At 43.6% G+C, this 24,186-nt stretch overlaps 1 protein-coding gene across 9 annotated transcripts in view; it reads right to left on the bottom strand.

Moving 5' to 3' along the window:
* Window positions 1-24,186, bottom strand: part of myo9b (myosin IXB) — a 54,123-nt gene that overhangs the window by 8,277 nt on the left and 21,660 nt on the right. For 5 of the 9 annotated variants that reach the window (XM_023954634.1, XM_023954635.1, XM_023954628.1 and 2 more), the window contains 25 exons: window positions 23,641-24,150; window positions 13,166-13,260; window positions 10,843-10,905; window positions 8,572-8,671; window positions 8,107-8,207; window positions 7,748-7,877; window positions 7,588-7,677; window positions 7,341-7,457; window positions 7,136-7,270; window positions 6,824-6,945; window positions 6,602-6,743; window positions 6,019-6,214; window positions 5,737-5,812; window positions 5,225-5,317; window positions 4,054-4,167; window positions 3,412-3,451; window positions 3,175-3,297; window positions 3,007-3,087; window positions 2,815-2,925; window positions 2,533-2,658; window positions 2,297-2,446; window positions 2,023-2,183; window positions 922-1,938; window positions 743-818; window positions 557-678 (listed from right to left, as the gene is read on the bottom strand). In XM_023954634.1, the coding sequence (XP_023810402.1) occupies window positions 557-678; window positions 743-818; window positions 922-1,938; window positions 2,023-2,183; window positions 2,297-2,446; window positions 2,533-2,658; window positions 2,815-2,925; window positions 3,007-3,087; window positions 3,175-3,297; window positions 3,412-3,451; window positions 4,054-4,167; window positions 5,225-5,317; window positions 5,737-5,812; window positions 6,019-6,214; window positions 6,602-6,743; window positions 6,824-6,945; window positions 7,136-7,270; window positions 7,341-7,457; window positions 7,588-7,677; window positions 7,748-7,877; window positions 8,107-8,207; window positions 8,572-8,671; window positions 10,843-10,905; window positions 13,166-13,260; window positions 23,641-24,150 (4,091 nt within the window). The remainder of the gene's footprint in view (window positions 1-556; window positions 679-742; window positions 819-921; window positions 1,939-2,022; window positions 2,184-2,296; window positions 2,447-2,532; window positions 2,659-2,814; window positions 2,926-3,006; window positions 3,088-3,174; window positions 3,298-3,411; window positions 3,452-4,053; window positions 4,168-5,224; window positions 5,318-5,736; window positions 5,813-6,018; window positions 6,215-6,601; window positions 6,744-6,823; window positions 6,946-7,135; window positions 7,271-7,340; window positions 7,458-7,587; window positions 7,678-7,747; window positions 7,878-8,106; window positions 8,208-8,571; window positions 8,672-10,842; window positions 10,906-13,165; window positions 13,261-23,640; window positions 24,151-24,186) is intronic. The other 4 variants (XM_023954629.1, XM_023954632.1, XM_023954631.1 and 1 more) reach the window with 4 other exon arrangements.

The raw sequence follows: 24,186 nt of genomic DNA, 5'->3' as shown, positions 1-24,186 counted from the left end.
AACACAAGCAAACCTGCAGAATGGACTGACCGTGGCGCAGCAGACACAAACGGAACCACCCCAATTATCTTTGGATCTATTTTCAAAGCGTTCCCAGAGGCCTTTCAATTAGGATTATGTCAATTTTATCAAAAAACAACAAAAAAAGTCGTTTTCTAGGACGTAGTTTCTGGAGAACGGCAGTAGTTCGTTAGAAATTCACGTCTGAGTCGTGGGCAGAACAACCCCGCCGCCGTTTTCCCTCTTGTTAGTGAGAGTTCTCCGTTTACATGTTCTCCCACTAGCTTACAGCCGCTCTCAACCCCAACTTAACTTAACAGTGCAGCAGAAATGGCGAGCAATATTGGAGCTTTTCTGTCACAGCTACAAGCTTTTTACACCTGCATGTTTTCATCTGCTCCTGATTCACAACAATTTGAATTAAAAATAACTCAAAAATGCAGTTTTGAGCTTCATCTTCTTTATAAATGTCCCCATCATCACAAGAACCAAAAAATCCATTATTATCGTGGGAGTGGGTCTTTAAATAGGAAAGCTGTCTTCACAAATGGTTTACCTGTCAGGTGTGACTGGGAAAGAGTGGGCGGAGTCTTGGCTAGCAGAACTCTCGTGGCTCTTTCTCCTGAAGGAGCTTCCTCTGGAGCCGTCGGCATAACTCTCTGACGAGGAAAGAACCTGCTGAACACAGAACACGCCTTACATGAAGGACCTCACATCTACGGCGGTGAAGAACGGCGCTCACCTCTCTGTCTGAGACAAAGTTAGCTCCTTCAGACCCGGGGGACAATCTGTCAGAGGATGGAGCAGCAGCTTTGCTTCTGCAGAGAACAAGAAAACAAGTCATATTCAGCATAACAGTGACAACACCAGCATGTTTGGTTCATTATCTGTAAATGTGAGGACCAGGAGCAGCAGACGTACACAAGAGCCTCTTTCATCCTTTCATCTTTGTTTGGAGGCGCAGCAGAGGAGGTCTCTGAGGGGATCTCCCCATTACTCCTCTTTCCCCTCCATTTTTCTGGCCTTTCCTTCATGGCTCCTGGACGGCGATGCAGATTTATAGCCCCCAAACCCTCGCCTAGTTCGTTTTTCTGGTTTTCAGAGTCAGCTGACTGAAGGGGTAGAAAAGATGGACGGGTGGGGTTGGCGGAAGGTAGTTTAGGTTCCTTTTTGCCTCCCTTGTCTTCCTTCACTTTCCAAGCAACAAAGGTGTACTGGTCCAGCTCCTTGCTCTCTGACCGCTCCTTCAGTACCAAGCTCTCCTGGCTTTTGCTCCTCGAAGACGTCTTGTCTTGGCTTGTGGCCGAGGAGGAGGGGGAGGAGGAGGAAGTCAAGGCGGCACGTTCAGTCTCTCTCTGATTGTGCTCCAAGCCTCTCTGTCTCCTCAGCTCCCTTTTCTCCTGGTTCCGGGAGGAAACACGCCGCATGATGGGATGAAATTGTTCCTTCTTCTGTCCAGCTTCTTCAGCAGAAGTTGTGGAGTTTCCGCTGGCCTCTTCATCCTTCTGCTCAGGTGAAGATGAGGATGGAAGAGCAGAGGATGCGTTTCCCTCTGAGTCGGACTGTTGGTGCTCTTCCTCCTCATCCTCACCCATATGAGGTCCAGCCTCAGACCTTTTCCTGAGCTCCTCATCCTCGCTCTGCTGCTTTCTTTCCTCGTTGTCCTCTTCCAACTGCACTTCCAGGACAGGGAGGTTTCTGTCCAGCGTCTCCTCTGCTAGCAGCTCTATATCTGGATCTTCTCTCGTCTGAGGTTCTCCAGCCGGTCTTTCCTCCTCTTCCTCTCTCAGTTTTTCAGCTCTTTTCCGTTCCTCCTCCTCAGCCAGTCTCCTTGCAACTTCTTCTGCTCGTCTTCTTGCCTCTTCCTCCTCTTCCCTCCTTTTCATCTCAGTTTCTTCCACCTCTTTCTTTCGTTTCTCCTCTCGTATGGAGTGACATCTGAAATGCACAAGACATTTACCATGTCACTCGGCTGTGACATAACACATCATTTGAAATGTTAGCCTGGAGTTTTTTCTTTACCGTCTTCGTGCAGAGTGTCCTCTGACCAGCGCCTGTATCTTTGTGGCTCCTCGTCTTTGTCGTTGGTACTTGAGTCTCTGTCTGTGGCCCCTCCACAAGCTCTGGATCAACTTGGCTGCGTGTCGCATCTGCTCATCTTTGCAGAACCCACGCCACGAGCGCTGGGAGGCGGAGCAGAAAGAAATCAAGAGCCTGCCTGAACTGCCTCTTAGTTATGACAAAGTAGAAAACAGAAGGATTGGTGCAAAAAACCCAACAAATGGCCTGGATTTACTTGGATTACGACAGCTGCTTCTTTCATCTCGAGGAACTGCTTCCTCTGCAGGCGAGCTCTGAACCAGCGCTGTAGGAAGATGATCTTCTGCATCACATCCTTGTGCAGCATGTCCAAGAGCTTCTGCCTCTCCAGCTCCTTTAGAAACACCTGAAGAAACCAAACAAAATGCAATCAAGAATAGAAGAAAAGACGAGAAACTGCAGCCAAACGAGTCTAGCGTGCTGTGAGATTACCTTGGTTTTGCCGATCTGGTACATGGTGGGGTCGAGGCCCACTTTCTTCTCAAGTAGCAAAGAGATGTCCTCTTTAGAATCCGAGAGGTTCTTTGGCAGCAGAACTCTGAACTGCTGAATGAACTCCTGCAGGAGAAAAGAAAAGATGGCCTCCATTGAGAAAAGTTAAGAACTTGAAATTAAAACAGGAAAGTTCAGCAAATTATTAATATCACTAAAAAACGTATGTTTTACATGTGCCTTTATCATTGCTTTCATGGCGGTACAGTAGAAGGGGGGTACCTGGAAGTGGTATTTGGCTCCATAGCCTGACCTCCGGATGCGAACCGTCTCCAGCATCCCTGTGTAATGCAGCTGCTGCAGCACCAGCGCCTCGTCCAGATGCATCTCCTTCTGCTCACAGGAGCACGCAGACATGACCACATTCTTACCGTTTCCTGTCCTTGTACCCAAAAACAGACAGGTGACCTTTACCTTCTCAGCATTGGAGCGGATGCAGCGAATGAAGAAAGGTTCAGCCTTATTAAGAGTCTCCAACAGTTTGGTCAGAGAGTTCTGAGGAGAGAGAAGAGCCCAGCAAACATTGAACCAATGCTGGTCTAAGACAAGATAGAGCTACCTGCTGTGGTTTATTTATGTCACCTGGAACTGAGCGCTGATGCTGGGAGTCTTCTTCTTCTTGTGAAGGTGCAGAAGAGACTTGGTAGTGCGGTCATGGAGGGTCAGACTCACAATAAGCTTCAAAGACCGTGAGTCCAGCAGACTCTGCAAAACAGCAACAACATAAAGTCATTTCCTTCCCGCATTGTAATTATTCAGTCTAAGAAAACTGATCTGCCTCACTAAAGCTGACAGACACCCATCTGCGCTCACAGTTACCTTTGGGATGGCTTGTTTCTGCTTGATGCTCTTATTTTTCCTGTCAGAACGGAGAAGAAAAGTTCAGGATGTTCCAGAGGCTCTAAGTCAGGCTTTGAGATGAATCAGTGGATGTTAGTATGAAGGGAATTCTCCTTCATGCAAGGTCAGTCGGTGATGAAATGATGGCTTCAGCCTGAACTCAGGTGAGTGATGCCCAGAGGCTGAAGGTGACGAAGAGGAAGCAGGAGTTTGATGCAGGACACGGGTGTGCAATCATCAGCCCAACACAGACTACTAACAAGATGATGTGAATTTGGTCAGATGCTCTCCCTTTTTCAGCCTGAGACTTTTGCGTAAATGCTGACATGCTGTATTGACAGACACATTTTCCAAAAGACGCTTTTCAAAAAGGTTCATACTGGAAATTTAAAGAACTCCTGGCATCTCATCAGCCCTAAAAACCCTTGAAAATGTCTAAAAACACTAATTTTGCATAAAGAGGAAGTAAGAGTGTGATAGTTTCAGAGTGAGTCATGTGAGACGTTAATTATGCTCTAGGAAAGATAAATGCAAAGTGAACGGTTGCAGCTGCTTTATTATTTTATTAGAAAGCTAAATGTTCTGTCAGAGAGCTGATGCCTGCTCCGCCTGCAGACTCACTGGAGGATGTGTCGGGGGAAGCGGAGGCGACCCCATGACTGCAGCAGCTTGCGCGGGTCCTCCCCATCCAGCTGCAAGTTCTTAATGGAGCTGATCATCTCTGCATGCATTTCTCTAAGCACCCCACACAGACAAGCACAGTGAATATAGAAGGATGGGAAAGTACTGGGGGGGGGACAGAGACAGGACAGCAACCCACACACTGCAGGGCAGCTGAGGCTCTGATATCCAGGAAAGCTTTCATACGTCAGGTTTTCCGCACTGCTCATCTGTGATCCCCACAGCCGGTTTTTGAAAAGAGGAAACAATGAGACACGCTCCACCACCCAACCATGCAGCCAAACCCCTTTGCAGAAGGGACCCCCACACGCAGAGACCCGCTGGGACAGTCAGGGCGGTCCTGCCACTGTGACAGTTAGCATGCAGGGCTGAGCTGACGTCTGCCGGGTCGGATCAACCCTTGTTTTTTTCTATCCATGCTGCGACTGTTATTGCGTTCTGTGACTGTGAGTGGTTACAAGGGGGAGTTTTTGTATATAGAGTCCTTGCTTTGAGGTTTTGAGCTGGTTCTGGTGAGGTTAATCATCAGTATTCCAGTGCTGGTCCATGCAGAACCGTTGTAAACCAACAGACACTGACCTTACAGACAGAGGTCAAGCAGGGAAGGAAAGACTTGGACCTAAGCTCTAAATCTCTGAGTTATCTAAAAGACAGAATCTGAAGAATGTTGGTTTATTTATTCAGGCTTTTGAGGTGACGAACATTTCAGAGGTTTTCAAAAAGGTTTGGTTATTTCTCTCTCTGCAGCTGACATGGGTCATCTGAGGGAGTACATCTGCTAAACACTTTCGTATGCTTAAAAGTACTAGTAGGTACTTTAAAAACTGAAGAAAAAAGGAAAATAAAGGTAACAGTCAGAAAAGGGGGAATTGAAAGCTAAAAGAGAGCTTTGTGCCTCATTTTAGTGCCTAATTCTGCTTTATTGACCACAACACTAAAGCATTAAAACATTTAACATCTGATCTATTTTGATTGGACATCTGATAACTCATTAGAGTAGCGTTTTTAAAGTTTAAAATCCTTTAGAAAAAAAGCAAATGCATGTTTTTTCATTCCTGCCTGCTTGGCCTCGTCCTCATTTCTTCCCCTTTGTTCAATCAAATCCACTTACTTCTTCCTCTCATAGCTAGCAAAGATGTCTTCAAAGGCCTCTAGAGGGCGCTCCTCAGAGTGATCAAAGTAGAAATCGAGCAAAGAGGCTCGTCTGTGGAGGGGAGAGGAAAGGAGAGAACCGCACACACCAGGGTCACCAAAAGGTGGAGAGGAGATGAGGAGAACGTAACTGTCGGGGAACCGAGGCTTCTGCAAACGGCTCAAGAACAGATGAGACAAAAAAGGAGCCCTGCTGTTTTATGGTTCCACAAGGTTCCTTTCAGACAGAATTCATTCCTTCACCTTCAAACTGGAGATTTTCAAGGGAGGAGAATCAGTTTTTTAGAGGAGGACCATTTCAAATACTCATCGTGTGAGTGTACTGACTGTTTTGTGTGAGCGAGTAAAGCCATGAACCACAAACGACGGCAGTGGTCTCACTCTGAACGCACGGGAACCCAACATTTGCTCCAGAAAGAGAGACACCAAACAGACCAGAGAGCAGCTTACGCCTGCAAGAACTGCACTTACTTGTACATTTTTTCTATGGGGGTATTGGGCCGCTGAAGCTCGCTCAGAGGACTTCTGGATTTTGAACGGACAACGCCTAAAATATTGAGCAAAAGCACAAACACAGATGATTTAGGAGTCTAAAGTCACACGGCTGCTGTAGAGCTTTCCCTTTCATAAAAGTGCTAAAACATTTATTTGCTGAGAAATACTTTAAAAAAAATGTTTGAAGACAAAGCAACAAAAAGCTCTAATTGGTGGAAAACAACCATGTGATGCGTATTTACATTAGGATTTCTGTACCTGACGTCTTAGCCGCCCAGGAGCGTCCAGCCTCGTTAAAAGCAGAAATACCCCTGATGGTGGCGCGTAAGATGCCCCATCGGAACATGGCCACGGGGTCCATCCCAATGAGCTGCCGCACGTAGGCGCTGTCGCTGCTCCTCAGCAGCGCCACGATGTCTGGACGCATGTGGTCAGTGTTCTTCTCACGGAAATCCTGGTGAGGTCAGAGAGAACGAAGAAAAAAGGAAAGAGCAGCTCCATGAAAACTGTCTTTTTGATGTTTTTAACAAACAGACGAAAAGAATTCAGCTTAAAATTCTCATATTTCCTTATTCAAATAAATGTGGAAGAGCGTGTAACCACAACTGGGGGCCCGACAGTCCCACCCGCAATTTAGAGGGGAATTTCTAACGAACTCCTGCCGCTCTGCAGAAACTATGTCCTAGAAAACATCACAGTTTTTTGATTTTGGCTACAAATGGCATAACCATAATTGAAAGAGCACTAGGAAAACCTTTACAAAGATAATTGTCTTTAAAGATAGTGATTTGTTTGAATATAAACTGTGAAGAGGAGCCTTAGATTGTTCTCGGCATCTCACCTTAATCTGGTACTTGACTTTCCCTGCAAAGTGCTGAATGACGAAGGCCGGTTCCATGACCTGCGTGGGCACAAAGTACTTGTTGCCCAGGTGCTGCTGCTTGAATTTAGCCAACAAGGTCTCATCCGTGGCATGTGGGAAGCTGCAGAGAGTTAAGGAAGGAGGAAAATCTGAAGAAAGCGTCCAGAGTCCCTGCATGACTGAATGAGTGCATGCCCTTACTTGCTCTCCTCGTCCAGTAGGTAAAACAAGCCTGTGGGCTTCTTGCTGATGAGATGGATGCAGCCTACGTTGTCTGTGTAGTGGATGTTGTGCCAGGTGATTCCCTCTGATTGGTACTCCTCCTACATCAAGCAGTGCAGTCATTGATAGAAATATTGAAAAGGGGCTGTTCATGCCTACTAAACATTGCAGCATAACTGCAGTGGTAGCAGCTCATTGATTCGATGCAATCAAAGCTTTTGGTGAATGCTGAGTATAAACTAAAACAGCAAAGGTTTTTATCCCAAGAAGCCTAATGATGTCGCGTCTCACCTGCTCCAGGTTGAAGATATGGTTGTTGAAGTAATACTGCAGCTGCTCGTTGGCATAGTTGATGCAGAACTGCTCAAAGCTGTTGTTGGGAAAGTCCTCAAAGCCAAAAATGTCCAGAACACCGATGGACAAGCACTGGAAAGCAGAGAAGTGTTCATCAACTGGGCTTCTGTACTGCTGAGTGTGAGTGAGTCCAATGTCTTACTGGGACAGACTCCTCCATGTCTTTTTTGTTGAGTAATGCATGGTTAATGCGAAGGACAATCCAGTCAAACAAGGCACTGTACAGGGATTTGGCCATGGAGTCTCTGGCTGTGATGGCCTGGTGGGACACAGAGAGGAATGAACTCTGGCTTCATCATCTACCACCAATGGAACGCCATCAACGACAAACTGAACATTTATAGCCAGGAAATGAAAATCTTTGGTGCAGAGATGTGAAAGAAGCCCACCTCAGACTGGCTGTAGGACAGGATGAGCTTGTCATTGACCGTCACCGTTTTCCTCTTGGTCAGTGCTTCAACCAGCAGCTCCTCTTTAACCTATGAGAGCACGCACAGTTGAATGCTGCCGACCCCAACAACAACCTGGCAGAACAGCCAGAAGAGTTACCTTCAGAAGGTCAGACAGGGTTGCTAGGACCTCCGGGGGCCCCACCTCCAAGCCTTCGTCTCTGCCGTTTGACTTCCTCTGGTATGTCACGTTACCCAGATAAAGGATTGCAGAAAGAACCAAAAAGATCCTGAAACACAGCAAAAATATTTCTAACAAGACCTGAAAGCAAGAGAAGTGAAGCAGAATCTAGGAGGTTCTCATTTCCTATTAACTTGTTCACAGAAACACATAAAACAAAGGGTTCTTTCGAATAATGTTCTTTTTTAGGCTGATGTGCAATTTGAAATCTGACAAAACTCCTTCAGGATGAACCTTTAACAGAACGGTTGTTTCAAGACTTTCATGGATTCACTCACTGTTTCTTGGTGGCTGAAAGGAAGCCAACCATCTCCATCGCCTGCTGCAGCCGTTCAAAATCATGACGCAAATCTTCCTCATCCTCAATCTTGAAATTCTCCTGTAAGAGTTAGAAGGTTTTCAAAATAAAAGCAGGAAAGCCAACACTGGCAAAGAAAAGGAACAGAAAAAAAACCAAGGCTGAAAAAGTGGGGAATCAAAAGAGGCGAGCAAACAAAGAGCGCCTTATTAGTATGCTGTCCACATGGAGAGAAGTAAGCCCAGGGACTATACAGCAGCTTATTCAGAGGCTTGGCGGCCTTCGTAAATACAAGTGCCACTCCAAATCAGCTGCAGGGCTACCTGAGGCCAAATCTACACAGCTCATCAGGTTGATGTTCACTGTCGAGACGCTTAAGGACAAACGAAATGAATCAAAGCGAATGATCCGAAATACTGAGCGGCCAGAGGAGACAGAATCATACCTGCTTGAGGTAGGAATATTCTTCAGGTGGCAGCAATTTGAATTCTTTCCTTTCTTCCTCTGAAGCACCCAAAAGCAGGTAATAAAACACGTGGTAGTTCCTGGAAAACAATGAAACACTTGTAACACTCGGTACGTCATTGAAAGGACTTACGGCAACGTAAGAAGCTTCCTGCACACAGGTTTAAAGACCATAAAAAACCATCAGGGATTTTTAACATGTTCTCGCAGCATTTTCTAATGGAGGACATTTATAAAAATATTTAAGATTAAAACTGTTTTTGAGTGTCCGGCTGGATGCCTCGAATATTGGGGTTGGAAGGGGCTGTAAGTCAGCAGGAGAGAGTGTAAACAAAGGGATGATGGGATGTCAGTGGAGGCTTACTTCTGCCACAATTTGGAGGCACATTTCTGAAGAACTCCTGCTGCTCTGCAGAAACTATGTCCTAGAAACCAACACAGGGTTTTTGGTTTTGCCTAAAAACAACAGAATCATAATTAAAGGACCACTGGGAACACTTCATATTAAAATGTGACTGAGTGGGACTTTAAAGTTCTTTTACGAGAGTGAAATAATAAATAATCAAACTGATCCGTTTGATGATATCCAACAAGGTGTTTCTACTATAGGAGTCTAATAATACACAAGAACAAGTTCTGCTAATTAAATGCAGGTAAACATGCTATAAAAGGCAATACAAGGAAAAATCAGTTCTGGGAGTTGATCATTTCAGTTTTCTGTGTGCAGACGGTGTAGGAAAGACACACAGGACTAATGAGTTTCCAGTTATCACTGACAAACAGCAGCAGTCCTGCTGAATGTGCAGCTGCTAGTGATTACAAAGACAAACTCCTGCAGATGGACCACTTTAGTCAGAAACCAAAGAACTTTACTGCGTTTGCCACCTCAAAACTCAAACTATTTTTCTACAAGGCAGTCACTAATTAAATTATAACTTCATTTAAAAATTAATAATCAACAATAAATGATTTACTGACACCTTTATGAGCCTTTAAGTGGTTCTAATGGAGATCCGTTTGTCTCTTGACTCTCAGAAAATGAAGATCAGTTCAAACATCATTTCTGTCTTTCCCTTTAACCAAAGACTAGATATTTGTTTGCGGATTAGTCATCCGAGTAGCTGCAGACTTGCAGTCTAGTCTCTAAGTGACTGATGTTAAAACAACACTTTGCATATTGTGAAAAAAGAGAGCAGAAACAAAACAAAGGAGGCAGCCTTCCAGAGGTGACAGACGATGAAGTCACTTCCTGTTACTGTTCTGTTTTTCAGTACAGATATCAAATCCTTACCTTAAAATGGAAAAACCCTCTCATGAACTATCTAGAACTTATATTGGTTTTTCTTCAATAAGATCATCTGCTGCTAGAGGTTACTTAGATCAGTGTTTTTCAACCTTTTCTGAGCCACGGCACACTTTGACCTTGACAAAAATCCCGCGGTACACAAGCATCCAAAAAAAAGAAAAGAAAAGGAGAAACTCATCAGTCTGTATTGATCTGCAGTCCCTCCATGATCTCACGTGCATTTTAGTGATAATTGTGACAGAAAAAGCTGGAAGCTGCAGCTGTTTTTTCTAAAAGATGTTAAGATGTTAAGTTAGAAGATTTAAAAACTGTTTGATGTGTTCGAGGAGAGACTCATTGTGCGCTAAGACGCTGTCACATTAACCCAATGCATCATGGGAGATGTAGTGATGGCAGACAGACTCATTGTTTTGTTCTCTTGTTCCACGGTCTCACACCGGATTCTGTGGAAAGCTACACCGCTAAAGAAGAGCTTTAGCTGGTATCAGAATAAAGAAGTGAAGACTTTAACCACTTCTGATTGGTCAGACTGATGACATGTGATTAAGCCTCCAAGAATGATAGGTGGAGATAGTTAAAGGGGCGGGACTTTTCCTAATACAGCTGAAGCTGTGGCTAAATCGCGGTACCGTCATTCTTATCAAAAATTTTTAATAGAATCAAATAAACACAAAGAAAAAAGTATTTCATGATCTATTCCTAACTACTCAGTGTGTTATCAGGGCCTGTTTGGATGAACACAGAGCTGAAATCCTGGAGATGGAAATGTTTTTAGATCAGTGAATGAGGGCAATTTCCCACTGGTTGAAAAACACTGACTTACAGTGTTTTTGTGTGTGGAGGTTGTAAAGTCTAAAGCCTAACATGTGAAAATCCCAGACTCCTGAGGGAAGCCCTTTGCTCATTAAGCTCAGTGTGGGTGAAAGGTCGAGACCCCCTCCTCACCTCTCGTTCTTCTCTCTGGAGACCAGGCGAGACTTCTCCAGGAGGTACTTCTCCACCACAGCGCTGAAAGGCAGAGAGAAGCAAAACACCGTCAGAATGTGTGCGACCGAGTGAAGGACAGCAGACGACGAAGGGACAGACAGAAAATGCAGCAAAAGGTCCAGATGTGGTCAGATGTTTACTGAAGCACATCACAGGCCATAAAGCCAGTCATCTACTGACCTCCACGGCTGAGACTTCAGAAGAAACCAAGGCCTCATTTCCATATCAGTCGTGAATTCAAACAAGAATACATCAGATTATATTAGTCTGATGTCTCTACAGCTAAACTGTTACCAGCCTTTCATAATGTGCTGAGATTAAAGCTCAGCTGTGAGAAGATCTGGCTTCATGAAGCCGCTATAAAAAGTGTCATCACACGAACCACTGCTAGTTTACATTCAGAGCCATTCTGGAGCAAAGTGTTAATTATGGTGCCACAGCCACAAACACAGAACCTGACACAAGTCATAATCTTCACACATCGACAGAAAGCTCAGACAATCAGTGATATTATGGGCTGTAATGAGAGAAAGAGTGAATAAATGAGTGGAAATAAAGCTGAACCTGCAGCTTGACTGGGTCTAAAACGGTCAGTACTTTCTGTGTAAAAGGCTTTAAATGATTTCAGATCAACAAAAACATCCCATCAGAATCCCCTTAACCCTCGCAAAGCATGATGGGATGGACATGAATGAACACCTGTGTAGATTTAAAGGTTTTAGTCCTAAAATTGGTCATCCATTGAAAAACAATCATATGTTTACAGAATCACAAATAATTCAATCTGCAATAGAAGCTAAATTAAAATAAGCAAATGAGAAGAACTGTGATCTCAAACAAAAGCTGTTAATCCTCAAAGCCAAAGACGGAATCATAAAAGGTGACGATGTTTGAGGAGGAAAACAGCACAGCAGTCCTCTCTGCAGAGGCTGCAGACACCAGCCGTCTTTGTTCAGTTCACAGAGCAGAACTCTGAGGCCATCACTATCTATCACTGACAGTAAGTCACAGAATGTTGACGACTGTCTTCGTTTCATTGACTCAGTTTAAGTTCAAAATGGAGGTTAAATTGCAGCTGAGTGAGACCAAGCACCACTTAGAATAATCACGCTCTATTAGGCGCTGATGTACCGGAGAAATTCTGAAACTAAAGGCCCGTACACACCGGGACAAATATTCGCCAGCGTTTTCCAACACGTTTTTTGTGTTCACACCCAGGCGATTTTCGACGATGAGCCGAGCGAACATGCAATTTCAATCCCTGACATTAGATGGCGCTTAATGTAAACCAGAAATACTCCTGTACACAAGGTGGCGCTGCGCAACTTTACGCTTCTTAAAGTCGCTTTTCACTCAGAAGAAGAGAGCAAGTATTTACGCGCTTGTCAGAATAATAAAGAAAACATGAATATTTCAATCACCAGTAGCTCCAGTTCCAGAGATGAAGAAATTATTGTTCTGTTGATGATGAAAGACGCCGGAAAAGACGCCGATTTTGGGTACATCCCATAGTTACGAGAAGAGAAGAACATGGGGAGTTTTATCGACTGGTACAAGAGCTGAAAATGTATCACGAGCGTTTTCTGGGATATTTTAGAATGTCCGTCAGTGAGTGCATCTTCTTCGTCTTATTTCTTTGCGGCAGTGTAGACGCTACTTGGCGTCTATCTTCTTCGCTGGTATGTGTGCTCAGCAAGGCAGTTTTGTGTTTGAGCGCCCCCAAGTTGTGTTTTACTGTAACTTCAGAAGCTCCAGACATGTGTGCAAAAGCGCCATTCTCATTGGTCGTTTAGTTTTTGACGTGGTGCGTCAAACCAAAAATACGAACCAGAGGCGTTTTTAAAAAATGACGCTTTGACACTCACATTGGTGCCCTTTGTTTAGTCACCAGGCGTTAAACGCCGGCAAATATCGCGCGCGAAATTCGTCCCGGTGTGAACGGGCCTTTAGAAGAGGATGAGGGATTGGTGGCACACAAGCTTTAAGGCCATCAAAGTCATTCATGTTCTCCACCATCATTTCTTTGAGAAACACATTGTTACACTTTCCTTAAGAGCAAACAGGGAAGTGACCAGGCTTAGCAGACTTTACAGCAGCTCCTAACTAGTCTGACTGCTCAGAAAAGGAAGAACATGAGTGGTTAAAGGTTTCGCCCCCCCTTGGGGCGATGCATGAGCAGAGAGTCATGTGACCTGTAGATCCTACAGATGCAGAGCGCCTTTACGTGTCACTGCATCCATCCATTCCAACTACAAACGTGTACCTGCAAACCATGACTCACCCTCGGACCACTCCGCTCTCCAGATAGTTCACCTGAATGAATTTGCCAAATCGACTGGAGTTGTTGTTGTGGGCAGTCTTGGCGTTACCAAAGGCCTAAAAAGACAAAAACACATCAACAAGAAGGAAAACAGAACAAACTTTTGAGAGTGATTGCAACATACAGATGATTTTCCTCATTATATTTAGAAACATATTGCTGTAATTTCTCAAAAATTCAAAGCAAGTGTTGAAAATATATAGAGGTATAACAATATACGACAAAAAGATGGGAGTTATTTGATCAGAGTCCCCTGAAACAAATGAGTTTGAATTTCTTGCAGCTTTCAAACAATGTTGACTGCAAACCGTCGACTTTGAAGCCATATAAGGAAGTCATCCTGTAGCTGGTTTAGTCCCAGCAACAACGATGAAGACGATGATAATGATTCTACCAGCAACAAATCTCTACAGCCACTGAGAACTAAAGAGGGAAGGGTTTGCTTCAGGCATCAGATGAAACTGCAAAGAGGATGTGCATTTGTGTGTCTGTATGCGTGTATGTGCCTGTGTATGTCAGTGTGGTTAAGTCGGCATCTGCAACTCATTTTCTCTTTGCACCCCCCCTCCCTTTGCTTACATCCATTTGCTTTCATGACCTTCTCCTGTGCGTCTGTTTGCGCACACATACACGTGTCTGTACACTCACACGTACACGTGTGTCTGTACACTCACACGTACACGTGTGTCTGTACACTCACACGTACACGTGTGTTTGTACGCTCACACGTACACGTGCGTTTGTACGCTCACACATACACGTTTGTCTGTACGCTCACACATACATGTGCGTCTGTACACTCACACGTACACGTGTGTCTGTACACTCACACGTACACGTGTGTTTGTACGCTCACACGTACACGTGTGTTTGTACGCTCACACGTACACGTGTGTTTGTACGCTCACACGTACACGTGCGTTTGTACGCTCACACATACACGTTTGTCTGTACGCTCACACATACATGTGCGTCTGTACACTCACACGTACACGTGTGTCTGTACACTCACACGTACACGTGTGTCTGTACACTCACACGTACACGTGCGTTTGTACGCTCACACGTACACGTGCGTTTGTACGCTCACACATACACGTTTGTCTGTACGCTCACACATACATGTGCGTCTGTACACTCACACGTACACGTGTGTCTGTACACTCACACGTACACGTGTGTTTGTACGCTCACACGTACACGTGCGTTTGTACGCTCACACATACATGTGCGTTTGTACGCTCACACGTACACGTGCGTTTGTACGCTCACACGTACATGTGCTTCTGTACGCTCACACATACACGTGTCTGTACGCTCACACGTACACGTGCGTCTGTACGCTCACACATACATGTGCTTCTGTACGCTCACACATACACGTGTCTGTACGCTCACACATACATGTGCTTCTGTACGCTCACACATACACGTGTCTGTACGCTCACACATACATGTGCTTCTGTACGCTCACACATACATGTGCGTCTGTACACTCACACGTACACGTGTGTTTGTACGCTCACACGTACATGTGTGTCTGTACGCTCACACGTACACGTGTGTTTGTACGCTCACACGTACACGTGCGTTTGTACGCTCACACATACATTTGCGTTTGTACGCTCACACATACATGTGCTTCTGTACGCTCACACATACATGTGCTTCTGTACGCTCACACATACACGTGTCTGTACGCTCACAGAATGGCGGCCTTTCTTCCGCTGCGATGCTGGTGTTCACATGGTTACAGAGACAAACGCAGACTGAACAAAAGACACAGTAAAGGAAGTTGACTCGGTGCATGTTAAAAAGGCCCACATTGTGTTTTTCACAGCAGTTGAACTAATTGGGTCCAGTAGCTGATGGGAGCACACATATCCCTGCATGTTTAAAATCAATCAAAAACTACAATTTGCAAAACATGATCTTGTTTTTTTTGGTCAAATTGATATTGATAAAAGTTGATATTTAAATGAAATGTTTAAAGCCAGGTCTGTTTTTAAAAAGAGAGAGCATGAAGCCACAGTTGCTGCATGTTTTAGTTTGACAGAGATGCTCAGCTGTCTGTGACTAAAATTATCTTCTGTCTTAACTCGACTCGTTCAGACATGACTTCCATCTCGATGCAGGCTCTCAGAGATCCCAGATATTTGTATCTGCTTCTTTTGAACCTTTTCCATTTAAACAGCTCATATCCATCTAGATAACTGCTACTTTCTGTAAATGGATTTGGAGCGGATGCTCAAACCCCTTTGCTTACAAACCCTGAGAAATCTCCTCATGTGCAGAGTGTCACACCGCGGAGGGAATTCTAAGCATCTACCAGAATCATTCATATTCAAACATGTTCACCACAGCCGTTCTGATTGGCTGGACGGCTCTGAAACTATGAGGAAGAAGACCGAGGTCTTGCCAAACTGAGGCCGGGGAAAGACGAGGCTAATCAGCAGTCTTACGACACGGAGTTAGCAAACAGAGGGGCGAAGGAGCACAGAAAAGGAGAGTGATGGGAAAAGGGGCGCACAAGGCCTCAGCAGTTTGTGCACATGATATAATTTCTATCACGGAAAAATAGTCTGTTGACCAACTGTGCTGAGGCAGCACTTCTTGAATTCATTTTCCCTGTACTTTTCCAGTTCAGTAGTCAGAACCACCAGCAAGCTCACAAACTGATTTAGCCAACAGCACAAACAAACTTCTTGAAACCAAACGTGGGCGTGTCTCTAAAACAGCAGAGTTTATGAGCCATTTGTCTCAACACAAAAGCAGGGGACAAGTATGCAAGCATAAATAATCTACTGCCAAAGAGCTTCAACAACAGTTATGATACCAGTGTGAGTGGGGAGAAGAGCATTTCTGTGGGTCCTGATGTGGGATTCAAATTCCCAATGAGAAGACATGGATGACAAAAAAAAACACAACCAAGCAGTGGGTCGTCTCCAAGACTCAGAAAGTCTCAAAAAACTAGCAGCTGATACGTAAAGTCCTGAACCCTCGGCTACATCCTCTCTTCTTCTTAAAAGTCTTCAGCTAAAGGTTAAAGGTCACCTCACTGCAGCACAATGATGTATGTGTCCAAGCTGTTAGAAAACAACAAACAGGGAATTTGTGTTTGAATTGATGAAACTCTCAGCCTTTACTGGATTACTGACAAGATGCCAACTTTGGTTGAATTCAGACTTTTAGGTTAGGGTTAAACCGAACGCCGCTGTGATGGACAGCAGAAACAGCCGTGGTGAGGAGTTACAAAATGATCACAGTTGTTGTGTTATGTGTGAAAATGCCTTGGTGCAATCACATGATGTAGGCGGGGACTAAAGGCAACCACATCTTTACACAGTTCCTCCTCTGTGCGCCACTGTCAGGCTGAGCATAAGTAACAGCCGCTCCAGCTTTAGGCGGGAAACTGACGCCATGAGGTACAATCGATGGCATCATCAACTCTGAGGGTTTTATGACGGTTTCATTGACTGCAGTTGTTCTCTGTCAGTGTGTGGAATGATGACATGGAGGCCGTTTTCCCCCTTTTGGCTCATTAGCACCTGATCGGTGTGTCCTTCATGAACTACAGTTCCCATGATGCTTCTGATCACGACGGTCTGGTTAAGACGTTTATCAAATGATGAACTGAAAACACTCAAGTAGGTAAACAAGCCTGATGGGAAATTTTAATTTTTGAAAATGAAGAAATTGACTGATTCAATAATAATAATAATAGCTGCTTCATAATTGACAGATTATGATAAAATGATTAAAAATATATTCCACAGAGAGAGACAGAATCTGAAGACACATTCAGAAATCACGTTGTATGATTTTTTTAAACAATTTTTTTGTATATTACTCTCACTGTGGAAATGCAGCTATGATGAAAATCTTAGACCCCCCCATGTTTTCTAAGTGGGAGGACTTGTTAAATCACAGGCTGATCAAATACTTATTGACCTCACTGTAGTTTCTGCAGAGCGGCAGGGGTTCATCAGAAATTCACCTCTGAGTTTCGGACATGCAGGAACCTTGCTCCACCCCCCCTGTTGCTGAAAGCTATCCATTGACATTCCCTCCCACTATCTTACAGCCCCTCACAACCCCAACCTAAGATTACAGGCACAACAAACATAGCGAGCAATATCAGAGCTATCCAGCTGTACAGTTTTGGCTGAGATGCCAGCTCAGACCAGGAAAACAAAGACGTTCACGAGTCTGGTCTTCTACAAGCGGATGCATCGGAATGGAGCAGAGCGGAGAGCTTCTGGCCCGGCCTGGGTTTTTGTCATAAGTAAGTTCTTTTTTTTTCTCCATCTGCTTATAATTCATAGCAACTTGAATAAAGAAACATTCAGGAATAAAATTTTCAGCTTTTTTTTAAATATATGTTCTCCATTATCAGCAAAATGCCACAAGAACATGTTAAAAAGCCAAAAACAGCATTTCCATCAGTGGTTCTTTAACCCCCAAGCTGGAGGGGGGGGTACAGCCGATCCCAGGAAAACCTCAGAAAGCTCATCCAGACCAGTGCAGCAAAACGGTTCAACGACTCCAGCTTGTTTTTGTTTGTAGATTCATTTCCCATTGAAAAGTCAGTAAAAAGTGATAATGAACCTTTTTGTGCTCAATACAACTGAAGGAAGTTAAGCGCAGCAACCAGCCACCACTTTGGATTACAGCTCATAACATCTGTGAAGAAAGCCTTCAGCACGTCCTCCATGAACACACAGAAAAGTTTTAAAAGTTGGACTAAAACTTCATCCATTTATTTTGTTTGTGGTCTGAGCTTTTTTTTCATCAGACTAACGTAATTTAGTCTGGTCAAACCTAAGCCTAACCCGAGTCATCAAGCAGCATCTGGTAGTCAGAGGACCACGGACGGAGGCTCTGGAGGCCTGCAGCCTCCTCTGGTTTGTAAGGAAAGGCATGCTGGGATAAATACATGGTAAATATCAGCAGGTATAACTCCATCTGTGTTTGTGATGGTTTGACTCTATGACATAAACATTCTAACGCCAGCTTTTCTCAGACCTGCACACAATGCCACCCACCCTGAATCCAGAGGAGATCAACAATAGATCAGCAGACAGAAAGGCCTGCTACTCTGTACTTCCTGAACAACAATACAGACCACGCCCCTCCAGGCCTTTAGCCCACAGAGGGAACTACAGCCTTTACTTCCCTCGTCGTAGCAGCTTCCTGTTAAGGGGTTCTGGAAAATAGACACTTCCTGTCTGAAGCTGTAAAAAAGGCAGAAACTTTAAAGAGGAATCTGGACTTGACTTGAGGACAACGCTGAAGTTCAGTGTCTTTCTATAGATTTGGATCTCCTAGCATCAAAATAATTGGCGTTTTGTCATCATTTGACAAGAGAATCTTCTGCAGCTGAACATTTACTCTGGAAACATAAATAATACGATCAATAAACTGAATTATACCATGGTCCGGTTGAATACTCGATTCTGATTGGCTGCTGGGTATGCGTTAAAACCTGATAACCGCACGGTGAAAAAAGAAGTTCCGGTCGGCTAGCTTAAATGATTTGTATCACTGCGCCGGCTTCTGTAAAACAACCTTTTGCTTCATCATCTGGGCAGAAACAAGCGGTAAGCGATTAACTTTCCCTCTGAATTGATGCTTTATTCAACCCATCGGGACGATCAGCATATATATATCGCCGAATCTTAACTGCAGCGGTGCTGCTGCGCGACGCGGACTATATGTTACGTGATGCGGCGCGAGGCGCGATGCATGAACATAAAAGGTCATATCGAAGCAAAAGCTGCTAAACTTCCATCCTTCCAGTCTCTTAAAAGGGTCAGACACAAACTAGTGAGCAGTGTCAATGTTTCTCATTCAAATGTGATTTGACTCTGTAATTTAATAGGTTTGAAGGAACAAAACACTAAAATAATAAACTGGATCCGCTGTATGAGTCTATTCCAGGCTGTAGCCTCATTCTGACCATCTCCTAACCACGGCTTCCAGACACGCTACAGAAACACCACTTCCTTTTTTATTCAATAAGTCATATATGAGGAAGCAGAGGAGGACCTTCATGAAGAAAGTCAGGCAACAGAATGGTCTCACGGGTAACTCCATGAAAGAGGATCAACCAGCTCAACCGGTTCTAAAAAAGGAAGCATTGAGAGCTGCAGACTTGTTCTGCAGGTGTTAACCTTTTTGTCTGAACACTGCCCGTAAAAACTGCTTCTCCTGCTAACAACTACAAGACAGCTGAATACGGAGGGAAGGCCTTACAGCACAAAAGGAGAACGAGGAGGATCTTAACCCAAGAAGGAGAATAGTTAGCAGTGTTAGAAATAAGGGAAAAAACTGACAAGTCATTTTTGGTTGTCCTTGGATACCAATATTCAACAGCAACCAAACCTACTCAGATGTCAGTACTTACATCTTTATTTCTTCTATACATCTAATATCAACTGCCTCTTATGATGGACATTTAAAAAACTTTTTAAATATTAAAAACAAACATTTTACTAAATATTGAAGCATCTGGTTACACAAAGTATTGCCATGTAAATCAAATACTGTTACGATCAAATGAAAATACTTTATCTTACCCTATAATGTATCAGAAAATGTATTACATTAACCAACACTGTAACCTAATGAGTGTTTTTAAAATTAGAACACTTGTGTGGACTGGGACCAGAACACGGGCAGCGGTAGGGCGGTCGACCCATGATCGTAAGATTGCAGGTTCGATTCCCGCCTTGCACGCCCATGTGTCGAAGTGTCCATGGGCAAGACACTGAACCCCACCTTGCCTCTGGTGGGAGGTTGGCGCCAGTGTTTGGCAGCGAAGCGGCCACCCGTGAGTGAATGGGTCTGTCAGTATGCGCCATTTACCATTTACCAGTACAGCATTCCAAATATAAAGTAATATTTATATTTGATGAAAAGTTATGATGTAACATCTATTTCAAATAAACATGATACCATGTTTCCATTGTGCTGGAGTAGCAGTAAAGACTAATATCCCTGATCTTTTAAACAAGACATGCAGGTGTAATGATGTCTTTGGGCGTACTCGGTTCATCCGGAAGTCACATGACACTCGCTTTTTTCTTAAAAAGTCGGAAGTCGGTTTCCCAAAAACTTTGAAAAATAGTGGAAAAATACCAAAATGTTGAATAAAAGAGCAGGTTGTCACACGGACAACCGTCAGGTTCATTTTGGTTGTCCTCCGTCATATCTGGTTGTCTTGGACAACACTTATGTCGAACGCTGGTTAGGAGCTGTTAGCATTGGTCCAAACAAAGAATCTAGCAGCTCTCCAGTGGTGCACGTTGATGTGTGCACACGTCAAACGGCTTTAATTCAGTTGTTGCTTTACAAGAAGAAAAAAAGCTAATTAAACTTGTTGACAAAGTAAAACTGGATGTGTTGCTTGAATTACGACTCCTTTGGCAAAGGCTTCAAAAATAATAACACTTTCTTTCTTTCTGCTACCTATTAAATTCTAAAGATAACCCAGAGTTAGACAGCCTAGAAAAATGAACATAGCATTTGTGTTGAAGAACTCTTTCAGATCTTTAAGTGAAACACTTGATTATATTTTACTAGACCAGGAGAAGTTTCAGGCTTTTTACTGGGAAGATGCCTGCATGACTGTTTCCCTCTGCAATCTGGTCTAAAAGCTGCCCTCTGTCAGGGCAGCTCCGTCCGGCCCGTCTCCGTCTGGGCCCGTGACCACTGACCACAAAGATGGAGCGGGCTGACAAACATACTCTGCTTTCTACACGTGAGCAGCAGTGGCAGCGAGTCTGCCGAAGGGACGGAAACTGTGCTGAAACTGTGCTGCTTTCATTCCTCCCACCGGCTCACGCACGGCAAGCATCCACTCTGTCCTTATGCAAAGCTTTGGAAAACTCCATCAGTTCTGCAAATGTGAGGAGACGAGGAGACGTAAAGACCAATGTGGTTCTGCTTTACTGTAGACCTGCTAACATGCTAACTCATGCTAATTTGAACATTTTATGTTTAAAAGAACTTTACAGATGAAAGACATTCCTTTCAGACTAACGGTGTATTTTTAAGTCACATTTCTGTGAAATAAAACTCAAAAGTCTGTGGCTGAGATTTACTTCTGGATCCAGAAAACCAAGTTTTGTTCCCCACAGGAAAGGTGTTCACATACAAGCAGAATACAAGCAGCACAGCGTTATCAGAGTTCCAGGTGAAATAACATGACGGAGATGGCAGTGACGTTCTACAACAACAACACTTGTCTTTTGTGCAGTTAGTGGTGTACATCAACACAACAAGCAGTTTACTTATCAGGAAGCTCCGCCTGAAACCCAAAGAGGTTGCAGAATAAGGTATCAATTCAAATACAAAGATAATTGTGATAGTACAAATATACAGAATATGCAGAGCAAGCTGTTTGAATAAAAAATGAAAGCTAAAATATATCTGCAAAGACTCATATTTTTGTCAACAGAATGAGGCCTTTTGTTTCTTAGTTTAGATTCTCTTTTTTTCCCGTAAACTGTCTGCAAGAGGCTCCAACTGTAATAATATTATAAAAAGTCACTTCAACCAAAGCAGTTCTACTGCTGTACTGTCATGTGATGGGCTTTTATTGTGATCTAATGTCTTATCCAGTGCCTCATTATGTTCGTGTTTTATCCTGTCTTTTTGCTTTAGTACTGATTACACACCACAAAATAAAAAATCATAGAAGGAGCTAAATGCTAATATGGAAAAAGGGGCTTGAGGGTTTTTTATCTTAAATGTTACAGTTTTTGAACGGAGAGTCATTAAGACTACAAATCCTCCCAGAATGCTATCTGGGGACTTTATATTTCCAAAACTTTGATTCAAATATGGATCAAAAAAGGATCCGTTTACCTACTGGACATTTTTCTTATAAAATAAGATTTCATTTAGATGTACCTATGATGTGATGAAAGACAGGATGTCTCTAGGAATTTCCCAGCTGATGTTTACAGTGCAAGGTTAGCATTTTCAAGTCAAAACAGTTGATAAATGCGTCCATGTGAGTGTTTTTTAGGATGTTTATAAAAACTATCATAGCTTTGGCTAAAAAAAAAAATCACCAAAGCACATAAAAAAGGGACATGGAGGAGGATGTGAAAGTAAAAAGGATATAAATAGATGATAAGGCGTTTGGAGAACGTTAATGTCACATCACATGCTGGTAAACGCCATGACGACTTCTGGGGTTTTCTGTCTGTTTCAGCAGCACAATAATGATCCATCCGTCAGCCACATGAATGCGCACGGAACAGGTTAAGTAATACTCGATTTGCAAAAACATGTAAGCGATTCACACACGACATTCTTTTGTCACCAGATCAGCAGTGTGCACGGGGTCACGGCCAAATAGGGCCCGAGTAAAACACATAGGAGGGAGGACGGGGAAATACAGATTCTGTAGTGGATTGTTCTTAATCATTTGAAACCGTAACAGCTTGAAAAGCCTGAAAGTGAAGGTATTTGAGGTCAGTTCATTGCAAGTCACAACAGAGACACAAAAACAACAGCAGTAAGGAGAGATGTCTGATGCACTCTGCATTGTGTTCAATGAATATGTGTGTTCACTTTTCTAATCAAATCTATCTATTCCTTTGGGAATTACAGAGACTAGGGCTGCACGATATGAGGAAATCTCGCCATGTTTTATATTAGTGATCAATATTGCAAGGACAATATAGCTTGTGATACATGAACAAATAACAAAACAACCAGAAACATCATTCCCATTTCACTGCAACGGTTTAATTTAAGTAAGAGTCAACATAACTTAAATTGTACTCCCAATGACCCTGACATCAAACATTAAAGGGCTCCATCTGATTGGTCGACAACATGAAGGAGTCCTTCTGATTGGTCAAATGCATAAATTGAATTATTTGATTTGTTAAATACTTCAAGCTGCCATAAGATTGTTTTAGCACATTTAAGGTAACCATTTGTTGCAATATTCCCCATCTTTAGCGATATATGTATTGTACAGCTTGAATTCGTTTTTGCAATAACAATAAATGAGCGATTTATTGTGCCGGCCCAGCAGAGACAGTTGCTCCGTCTGGTTAATGAGATGGTGGGTTTCAAGTTTCAGTTTGGTTTAATAACCTGTCAGCAACTCAGAGAACAAGTCATTGCAGTTTTTCAGAGAGGAAAAAGCACAGACTTGACTGAAACAGTTAAAAAAGACAACTAGATTTGGACCAGCATACAGATGGTGTTTGTTCAAAAACAGGAAGACAGAGAGAGCCCATTCTTCACTACATTCTCCCTGAACACTTCCTCTACACGTGCTTGCGTGTCTTTATGTTGCACTTCAGCAGCCCTGACACAAAACCTGACCGATTTACGCAGATGTGAAGTCAGACAACTTAATGATATAGTTATAACGGATTTAGGAATAATTACACGCGTCTGAATCTTACCTCTAGAACTGGTCCAGCTCCAAGAATGGTCCTCTCCACTCCGCTGGCGTAGCCCTTTTGGCTAAGTGCGGTCAAGCAGTGGATCAAAAAGTTGGTGCTCTGGGTTTTGCCTGAGCCGCTCTCCCCAGAGATGACGATACACTGGTTGATTTTCTTCCTGAGCATTGCATAGTAAGCCACATCTGCAATGGCAAAAATATGAGGCTCCAGTTTGCCCAGCTGGTGGTTCTCGTACATCTTGACGTATTTGGGGTTGTAGATGGGGAGGAACTTGAAGGGGTTGATGGCGATGAGAATGCTGCCTGCGTAGGTGTAGATCTTTTTCTTATAGAAGCGTGAGCGCAGATTGTTTAATATGCGGTCCTCATTGAGGACGGGGAGGTTGCAGAGATCTGCAAAATCATCCTGAGGCGGAGGAAGAAAGCCCCTGGCAGCAAGCCGCTGCGCCTCCTGCTCCTTGGTCAAAGGTGGGAGGTGTACGTAATGGATGGAGCCATCATTATTCCTCTCCTGAAATAAAGAACAGACGTGACAAAAAACAGAGGT

This window comes from Oryzias latipes, chromosome 4, assembly GCF_002234675.1.
Source record: "Oryzias latipes chromosome 4, ASM223467v1".
In the NCBI taxonomy this organism is placed as follows: domain Eukaryota; kingdom Metazoa; phylum Chordata; class Actinopteri; order Beloniformes; family Adrianichthyidae; genus Oryzias; species Oryzias latipes.
The sequence above is the reverse complement of the archived record's forward strand: the minus strand, read 5'-3'. Positions and strand labels throughout refer to the sequence as shown.